We start from the raw sequence: 9475 nt of genomic DNA on the forward strand, positions 1-9475 counted from the left end.
GGAATGAGGCTGTGAGGGAACAGAAATTGCCACTCTGTATCTGCATAAGTAACTGAGCTGCGGAGGTTCAGATTACTCCTCTCTCTTCGCCGAGACCTTTTCTTTTCCATGCTACAAAAAAGCTGGTGCTTAGTTGGTAAAAGTAGTACTAACGTAGGCGTTACTGCTGTATGACTAGGTGGAGTCAGTGCTCCGTATATGTGTGTTCTTGTTACAGGAGCTGTTATCGTTTGCTGGGTTTGGGTAGTTACCGTCGTAATGGATTCTTAGAGCTTCAGGAAGATACAGAATCACAGAACGGTTGAGGTTGGCAGGGACCCCTGCAGGTCCGGCCCCCCCTGCTCAAGGAGGGCCACCCCGAGCCGGTTGCCCAGGACCATGTGCAGATAGCTTTTGAGTATCTCCGAGGAGGGAGACTCCTGGGCAGCCTGTCCCAGTGCTCAGTCACCCTCACAGCAAAGAAGCGTTTCCTTATGCTCAGACAGCACCTCCTGCGTTTCAGTGTGTGCCCGTGGCCTCTGGTCCTGTCGCTGGGCACCACTGAGAAGAGCCTGGCTCTGTCCCCTTTGTACCCACACTTCAGGTATTTATATACATTGATGAGATCCCTCCTGAGCCTTTTCTTCTCTCGGCTGAACAGTCCCAGCTCTCTCAGCCTTTCCTTACAGGGGAGATGCTCCAGTCCCTTCATCATCTTAGTGGCCCTTCACTGGATTCTCTTCAGCACATCAGCATCTTTCTTGTAGTGGGGGGCCCAGCGCTGGACACAGGACTCCAGCTGTGGCCTCGCCAGTGCTGGGTAGAGGGAAGGATCAGCTCCCTCGACCTGCAGCCCAGGATACCGTTAGCCCCTTTGCCACAAGGGCACACGGCTGGCTGATGTCCATCCTGGTGTCTACCGGGACCTCTAGGGCCTTTTCTGCAAAGCTGTACTGGCACGTGGGCTTGTTCCTCCCCACAGGCAGGGCTTTGCACTTCCCCTCGTTGAAGTTCGTGAGGTTCCTGTCGGGCCCTTTCTCCAGCCTGTCGAGGTCCCTCTGGTGTGTCAGCCACTCATCCCAGTTCGGTGTCATCGGCAAACTTGTTGAAGGTACACTCTGCCGCGTCATCCAGATCATTAATGAGGATGTTAAACAGGACTGGACGCAGCATTGACCCCCGGGTACACCGCTGGTTACTGACCTCCAGCTAGACTTTGTGCCACTGATCACCGCGCTCTGGGCCCAGCCGTTCAGCCGCTTTTCGGTCCACCTCACTGACTGATCATCCAGCCTATGCTCCATCACCTTCTCTATGAGGGTCTTGTGGGAGACGGTGTCAAAAGCCTTACTGACGTCCAGGTAGAAAATATCCACTGCTCTCCCCTCGTCTACCAAACCGGTCTCGTAGAAAGTTGTCAAGTGTGACAACCTTGTAACTTAAAAAGAAGACTGAGAAGATGATCTCATCACAACCCATACAGCATGGCCAAAGGCTCTCGCAGTAATGGCGTCCACACCAAATGGCCCTGTTTTTCCAGAAGTAGTCGAGTCAAAAGCATTAAGTGAAGCAGGCTAATCAGCCAGGTAAACTTCAACAAATACTGAGCTTGAGGTAGTCTGGTGTAGAACTGAGACTTGCTACTGTCAGTGGTTTCTGCTCAGCAAAAGCAAAGCCCATGCTAAGGAAGCAAACCTTTATCGAGTACATTTTTAGTGGAAGCATGGCTGGGGTAGGATGTGTACGTGATTGCAGAACTGTAAGGCACTGAAGAGCATCAAATTTAGAAAGATTTGAGACTCTTTGTAGCTAGATTAAATGATGGCCAGGGTAGATTTAAAAAAAAAAAATCAGCCAGTTTTTGTCAATTCCTTTTTTTATTTAAAACAAGGCTTACTATTTGCTGTTTGTACTCTTATTTGCATTTGTACTTGTTCAAGAGCTGATACCAGAAAATTCTAATGGCTATTTGCAATCGAAATACCATGTTCTGGTAGGATTGTGTAACTCTTGCTGGGATCTAGACATCAAAAAATTTTGTTTAGCTTAAAACTTTATCTTGTTTTAAGAAAAATCTGTTGGTTCGGGGGTTTTTTAAGTATATATGTAACATCAAGTCCCAAAGTTGGAAATAGCAGTTGTAGGAAGTCGACTGTTTCTAATGGTGGTGTTCCTTCTCGCCTTTCACCTCTTCTGGAATTATTCTGGTAATGCACTAAGACAAATAGAAGAGTCTGTCTAAACTGTAATGGATGTGCAAGACACTATTGACACCAAATTTTACTTGAAATTGCTAATTCACCTATGCAGTTGTACAAGAGACTGTTCCATTCTTGGGTATCATAAAGCTGAATCAACTTTCAAAAATGTTCTACTAGAATGACCTCAGCTTTGTGTGCTCGGTGTGCTATTTTGAGTTTATTTTCATGTATTATGATGCTGCTGGGCAACTGATGTTTTTAACAAGGCATTGGTCCTTATTTTCATGTCTTTTTTTCTGCTTGTAGCAGTACATGGTAACTCTGTCACCTTCTGGCCATCCCAATAATGAAAACAGAAGCTAAGGATGGAGAAGAGGAAAGCCTGCAGACAGCATTCAAAAAGCTAAGAGTTGACACAGCTGGGTAAGTAACACCACAGGGAGGTACAGAGTTAATGTACTACAAATGGACTCGAAGGGAACACCCTTGCTGTTAAATTTGAAGGAATGAGGTAATTGCAAAGGGTTAGAGACTGAAAGCCTTCATTCTAGTTAAACAAACTGAAATAAATTCACTAGCTGCAGACAGCACTTCTCAAGGAATCGTCATTTGTTTGATCGCTGTTAGCTCCCAACAGGCTTGAAGCAAACAAGTCAGCACTTGACAACATGCTTGAAACGAATTTGGCATGAATCTGTCTGGCCAGAGGTTCTGTCTGTAGCACTAGAACTCTACTTTTGAAGTTAGCATATTGTCATGGCTCTGAAGGCCTGTCATGAGAATAAACTCCCATCTTTTCCCAGGAGAGAAACGTTCTTTCCATGTCAGTAAAGGAGAGCGTTAGATTCAGTGCATGATTCCCACACAAACTGTTTTCATTGCTGTCACTTAACAAATTTCCTATTTATAACCAAAATTGCTAAATGAGAAAGAATGCTTTTTGTGTTGTCTTGTTTTGTGGGAGATCCGACACGTGGCACTTACCCTCCCTGTCCCAGGTAGCAGAACACAAACAGCATGTGTCTTCTGTTGGTGGTGATCATTTTTATCTGAAATGAAAAGAAAAAAAAAAGGCTTCTATATAATGTTTTTTCTGCTGACAAATGTGCACCGTTACATATTGCTTGCGTAGTACTGTGTTTCAGTAAGCTATTGTCAGTGATGCAATTGTGCCCGTAGCTGAAATGAAAGTGTAGGTAAGGCAGTGTGTAAATATCATGGTGGTAACCAGAATTACCATAGAACTTAAATCGTGAGTAGAGGGGCTTCTAAAGCTATCTTTCGTTGAAGTAATTAAACTCGTTAGAAATGAATCACCACGCAAATGCCTCTCATTTCTTCAGTATCTCCCCCCAGTCAGGCATACTTAACTACTTTGGAGTTTTTACCGTTGGCCTTCAATTTTCTGCTCTGTGTTCATTGTCCTTTAAATGGAAAATAGCAGCTGTTTGACTAATAGTTTGGACTCTATTAAATATCAGTTAACCCTATCCTAGATCAGTGTGGGGGAACTTATTTTCACTTTTCAGGGAATCCGCCCTGCTTACAAACTAATTTAATATCGGATTTGGAAAATAATTTCCTTGTGAATTCCGTGTAAGATGTGAAGTTGCAACTTGGAAAAATTGTTCTTGGGATTATCACAGCTCCTTGAAAACGGGAGTTTGGGCTGAATTTATAGCACCAGAAAAATTAGTAAATCTTCTAAGGTCCCTGGCTTGAATAGACGTTGAAGATCTGACACAACTCTGTTGCTCAAGTGATTGAACTCGCAATAATATGAAGAGTTTTAGCTTATGTTGTCCTAGACAGAGGCTTAAGTGTTCTTCAGTTAAACAAAGTCTGTTTATGTCCAAAGAACATTTATTTTTAGGAAAGAATGGCTTATTTGTCTCTGGAAAAAGAGACGCGTTTCTTCAGTGATGGTGTTTTTCCCCTCCCCTCTCCCGGGAAACTGAAATTTAGCCATTGTGTGTGCTTCGTCATTGACATGTGGAGTTTGGATTTGCAGTCTAGTTGCTGAATGGCATCGTGTTTGGTGAAAGAGTCCGTTATACAAACTTTTGAGATAGGAATGTGTAAACACTGTATTTCTGATTTGGGTCTTCTTTGTGGGCAGGTCTTTTAAGACATGTTGTAAATGATTTGGAGCAATCTTTTCTGGGAGAGAGGAGTGATAAGTTTTTTCATATTCATAATGCTAACCAGTCCAGGCTGTTCACTTCTCATTCTATCTTTCACAGATCTACTGCTTCTCTCTCTGTGGGTGAAGGGACAACTCCAAGAGCGCTAGTTAGAACAGTGGCAGATGAAACCAAACCTAAGAATGTGTGTACTTCTAAGGAAACCTGGCATGGGTAAGAGAAGCTTGGGATTATCAGACTACTTCAAATGGTACTGCATTGAAAGGGAATTTTAAATAGACAAGGTTTCTAGTAACTACACCCCTAAACAAGGGAGCCAAGTTTTCTTTATTAAAGGACTATTTTTAAATACTCTACACCACCTTTTTCTGTTCATATGTGACTACTATTCTTACTTACAGTTATGTGAAGTGAAAGGAAATGCTGTTCACCTATAGGTTGCTAAACATTATAGATGTTTCTCAGTATGAATGTGAACTGCTGTTTTTGAATCAGACAACCATGAATGCACCTCAGTTGTTTGACATTGCAGAAGCGGTCACTGTGCCTTGAACTAAATTAAAATAAAGAATTAGTTTCTGGAGTGTCGACGCAGAATTTGATGCTCATCTCCTACTGAAACAAAACCACCCTTTGCCCTTGATTAATTAGTCTTGTGCTGTCTTCTTGTGCTGTGTCCTTCTCTTAGAGGTTATTTTGTCACGTCTCACATGCTTTACTCATTTTCTAACCTTAAAAGCGTGCGCTTTTGGCTTCATTTCTCAGGTGCTCCTTTTATGTTTTATACAGCTGCTTGACTAGAACAAAGTCAGATTCCGAGATAGCAGAATACCCTGAGCAAGTCCTCTAAGCTTAAAGCTCTTGCATGCAATATAAATGTAGTAGAGATTTTGCCCAATGTTACGTGTAATCCAGCAGTAAGTCCTTCAGTGAATCTTCACTCCCTTTTGTACCTTTCCCTGGCAGGTCTATGAAGAAGCCTTCAAGAGGAGTTGGGAGAACCCAGCGTCGCAGGCGTTCCAAGTCTCCAATTCTTCATCCTCCAAAGTTTATCCATTGCAGCACAAAATCACATTCCACGTGCAGCCAGCTAGCACACAAGAGCCAGATTGATGCCCAGGACGACAGCAGTGGGTTTGGGATGCCAGTCCCAAAGGAAGCTTGTGCACACGAACGATGCGGTATTGCTCCTGACGCTGGCCAGAAGGGATCTGATGTTGAGTCTTTGGGAGCTTCTGTTACACAGTCGGCGTCAGAGAACAGACAGGAGAACTCTCCAGCTGCCGTTTCTCTAGTATCCAAAGCATGCCTAAAGACTAGGGAGCTTTCTGACTTTCAGTCTGTGTCCAAGCTGAACACGAGTAAGCCGTGTACGTGTGCAGATAAAGCCTGTCAGTGTAAACGATGGCAAGATATGGAGGTGTACAAATTCTCTGGCTTGCAGAACACCCTCCCGTTGGCACCTGATAGAAGAACAATTTCTGAGGATCACTCCCAGTCTTTGCCATCAAGAACTCCCTCAAGTTCTCCACGCTCTTGCTCTGAGCAAGCCAGGGCCTTTGTGGATGACGTGACTATTGAAGACCTTTCGGGATACATGGAATATTACTTGTATATTCCAAAGAAAATGTCTCACATGGCAGAAATGATGTACACCTGACAGCAATGAGCACTAAAACCAGAAGGGTGTGTGGTTTAAATCTGCCCTCCATCACACTCATGTGAGATGCACCCCACTCCCTGCTCACTGTGCTTGCAATAAAAACACTTCTTTGCATCTTAGCTAATGTTCATTATTTAAGCTGGACAAGCAGTTAAGCTTAAGCATTATAGTTTAAGCTTGGAACAGATAATGAAGTAAACACGGTGAGCGTGTTTAGAGTGTACCTGCCTATAACTTAAGTGACCTAACATTTGGGAAATTCTACTTTGTTTTCAAAGTCCTCCCATTTTGGTTTGTTGGAAGAGAAAATTCTGTAGATTGCTTGGTGATTAGAGCTTTTATTGTGAGAAATTTGATGTAATTCAGCTTCTTTGAAATTACTTTGATCTCAGGTTGTTAACACTTAACACTTATGTTTTTGGATGCTTGTGCCTCTGATTTTATTTCATAAAGGAGTGACCATCTCCTGTCCTCTTGGTACTATTACCACTCTAGGCAAATTCAGGAGACAGAGTTGTCTTTTCTTGGATTGGAGGCATCGTTATTTCTTTGCGCCTAAAGAGGCTTTATTTCTGATCAGCTGAACAGGCCTCCTCTTGCCCTATCTTTGACGTTAATGTAGTCAGATGCTCTTAGGTTAACATAACATCTGCTTGCAAGGCTGCCTGGTGGGAAAAGAAACATGGACAATCGAAGCAGGGTTGTTTCAAGAGGTTATTCTGATCTCTGTAGTGTTGGGTAGGGGAAAACGTAAAGCAAGCGTAACTTTTTGTCGAATGTCCAACAGGCTTTAGAGACTTGTCTGCAGCAGGAGAAGGACCCTGCTTTCTTCAGGGGGATTGCTGCTTCGGTTAACCAAAGGAAAAATGAGATGATGGACTCTGTTCAGTGTGGGTTTTTTTGAAGGCCGAAAGAGCATTTGCTCGCTTCAGTGGTCTTAAAAACCCACCAGAGTGCATGAATTGGGTTTTTTTTAGCTTTGTTCAGCCTGCTCTACAACACCAAGTATAACCCTTCGAGTATTAAGACCCACAGACTTGAGTGAACGGTTGTCAGCTGCACAGTAGGGAAATCTTGAGCACTGTGTTTTCTTTCTCCTCCCCTCCAGTCTTTTTACTAAACCACTGTCACTTTAGATGCCTTGTCCAGCTTTGCGTTCTTCCTGAAACTTGCTTCTTCAGAAACAACCAGCCTGCCGTACTTTGTGTGCGTCAGCACGCTCTGTCTTTTATAAATATGTGTATAGCAAGGGAGCATCCCATCAAATAATATGATTAGTTGAGGGAGAGATGAGTTGTGTTAAGTTTGTCTTTACTGTTTGCAGTACCCGAACTTTTCTGACCTGTAAGGTCTGGAGAAGAAATGGAGACAAACATTTCCCTGCGAAATCCTTTGGTGTTACTCTTGGGGTTTTCTTTGTCATTTCTGTGGCAGTACCTAGTATCTTAGAACTAAGTGGCCATGCAAATTTACCTGTTTTGCCAGTTCTGAAGTGTCATCTACCCCTTGCAGAGTGTACTTGGGTCCCACATCTCCCTTCCATTTCCTTGCTCTTAAATAGCTGTATTTCTGCCACCCGTGTTCTGAATTCAAGGCAATTGTTTGGTAACTATTGTCTGCAATACTGGGCTGCAAAGCGCAGAACGACCTTACTTCTCAAATAAGTATTCTTTACTGTTCCCAAGTGCTTGCAGGCAGCAGCCACAGCACCGTTGTGGGGCTGAGAATGCCTTTTAAGACTGCGCTGCTTTTTACCATTTCTTTCATTAGTCACCACAGACCTGTACCTGCGGGATTTAGGATTGCAACGTCGAGTGCTCAGTACCGCGTTATAGACAGCGGATTGAAGTCCAGGAGGTAATGTAAAAAAAATAGAGTAGAAAAACGTGAACTGGTGCAGACTGGGGAGGGAGGCAGTGTGAACTGGTGCAGACTGGGGAGGGAGGCAAGCAGTGCTGGGCCACTAGAGGTCACCCCAAGCCGGCTGCGGGCTGGCTGGGTGCAGCGGGCTCCTCCGCGCCTCCTCAGCCTTCAGGGGAGAATGTGCCTTTCTGGGTTTTTTCTGCCAAAATGAAGAAATTAGACCAGCTCTGGGTGGTGCCTTAGTGCACAGGCAGTGTTAGTGCTTTCTGAAGATGGATTGTGTGGATATGTTAGACAGCGGTCAACGAAGGCTTTTGAAATGCCAGCGTCTGCATAAGTTATTAACATTTAAACAAAGTATACTATCAGTTCACAACTGTGCTGTGTAATTAGGAAGAGTTGCTAAGTAAATAATTACGTGGTCCTGAACTTGGCATCCTCTTAAGGCAGTTACAACATCTTTGGGCTGGCAAGTCCTGGAACACCATGAAATAGAAGACCATGGGCAGCTGCCACTGCTGCCTTAACGCTTTCCCTTCTGTTACTACAAGGCGTTTTAAGATGCTTTGGTCTACCCAGAAACCACAACCAGAAACCTCTGGCTTTGCTTTGAGGAAATATGTATTTCCAGCCCTTAATCATGCAGCAAGAACCTTGTAAGCATGACTGAGTAGTCTAAAAGCTTAGATTTAAAGGGAAAAAAAATCCCACTTGAGCCAATTTCAAGACCTGACTATTTTTAAAAAAAGCTTTAGAGGACTGAAGCGGCACTTCTGAGTCGTGTCAGAGTCCCTTACCGAAGTGCCCGTTCCTTCCTGTGGCTAAATGAAAGTGAGGCCTTGGTAATTAGCTTTATCATGGGCAGTTGGTCCTTCTCACCTGTGCCTGCAGGTATTTTGTAGTTTATTCGCTATATATACATACTTAGCCTTTCTTGCAGTTATATATTGTATGTTGTTTTTTTTTTCCTATGCCTCTTCTTCCTAGAAGCACCAATGGGGAGGTTGTCCAAGTTGTAAAGCTGTGTTATGCGAGCCTGAAACTCGCTGTTGTCTGTGGCAGCTTTGCCCCAGAGCTCGGCGTGGGTCTTGGGCGCTCATCTCGAAGGGCAGAGCGCAGCCTGCTGATGGCACGGTCTCGCCCCACGGCTCTTGCAGCTTCTCAGCATCTCGTGGTCAGTGAGGGGAAGGTCACCTGCTCACGGTCTTGCTGTGACAGTGTCTTTAGGAGATGGGACAGGTGTGACAGAGAGAAGGGAGGGCTTGGATTAGCCTGTTACCTGGTGTTTCATTCCTCGTCCTCTCTCTACCATCTGTATTTGATGACATGGATTGTTACAAGCAAGGTGGACTGTCACTGCTCTCGGTGTGTATGTTCAGCTGTCCCAAGGAGGGTCTCGCCTTTCTTTTCCAAACATAGTGAGACTAAATTATGCTGCCAGCTGTTAAACAGAAGGAGATTTTCTTGAGTTTGTTGCTGTTTGGGAGAGGGAGGAATGACTCTCTGTGGATCCTTTTCGCTACCCTAAAGCAGAGCTGGAGATTCACTTTACAAGTAGCAGACGGGGTGAGTAAGAAGCACGCTGTAATCCGGCTGGTGGCTGTGCTTTTACTCCTTGTTAAACA

At 44.2% G+C, this 9475-nt stretch overlaps 1 protein-coding gene across 1 annotated transcript; it reads left to right on the forward strand.

Moving 5' to 3' along the window:
- The first annotated feature begins 2470 nt into the window (after positions 1-2470).
- On the forward strand, positions 2471-6100 carry LOC103919251 (oxidative stress-responsive serine-rich protein 1-like). The gene is made up of 3 exons (XM_009326725.1): positions 2471-2603; positions 4424-4537; positions 5291-6100. The coding sequence occupies exons 1-3, from the start codon at positions 2527-2529 to the stop codon at positions 5982-5984; spliced, it is 885 nt and encodes a 294-aa protein (XP_009325000.1). The 5' UTR covers positions 2471-2526; the 3' UTR covers positions 5985-6100.
- The last annotated feature ends 3375 nt before the right edge of the window (positions 6101-9475 follow it).

Source organism: Pygoscelis adeliae, unplaced genomic scaffold (genome assembly GCF_000699105.1).
Source record: "Pygoscelis adeliae isolate BGI_AS28 unplaced genomic scaffold, ASM69910v1 Scaffold286, whole genome shotgun sequence".
Taxonomy (NCBI): domain Eukaryota; kingdom Metazoa; phylum Chordata; class Aves; order Sphenisciformes; family Spheniscidae; genus Pygoscelis; species Pygoscelis adeliae.

Excerpts from the sequence above, each read along its gene's own strand:
- LOC103919251 (XM_009326725.1), top strand. The coding sequence starts at position 2,527 with ATGAAAACAGAAGCTAAGGATGGAGAAGAGGAAAGCCTGCAGACAGCA. Across the intron at positions 2,604-4,423 it reads CTAAGAGTTGACACAGCTGG|ATCTACTGCTTCTCTCTCTG; the intron begins GTAAGTAACACC and ends TATCTTTCACAG. Across the intron at positions 4,538-5,290 it reads TCTAAGGAAACCTGGCATGG|GTCTATGAAGAAGCCTTCAA; the intron begins GTAAGAGAAGCT and ends TTTCCCTGGCAG.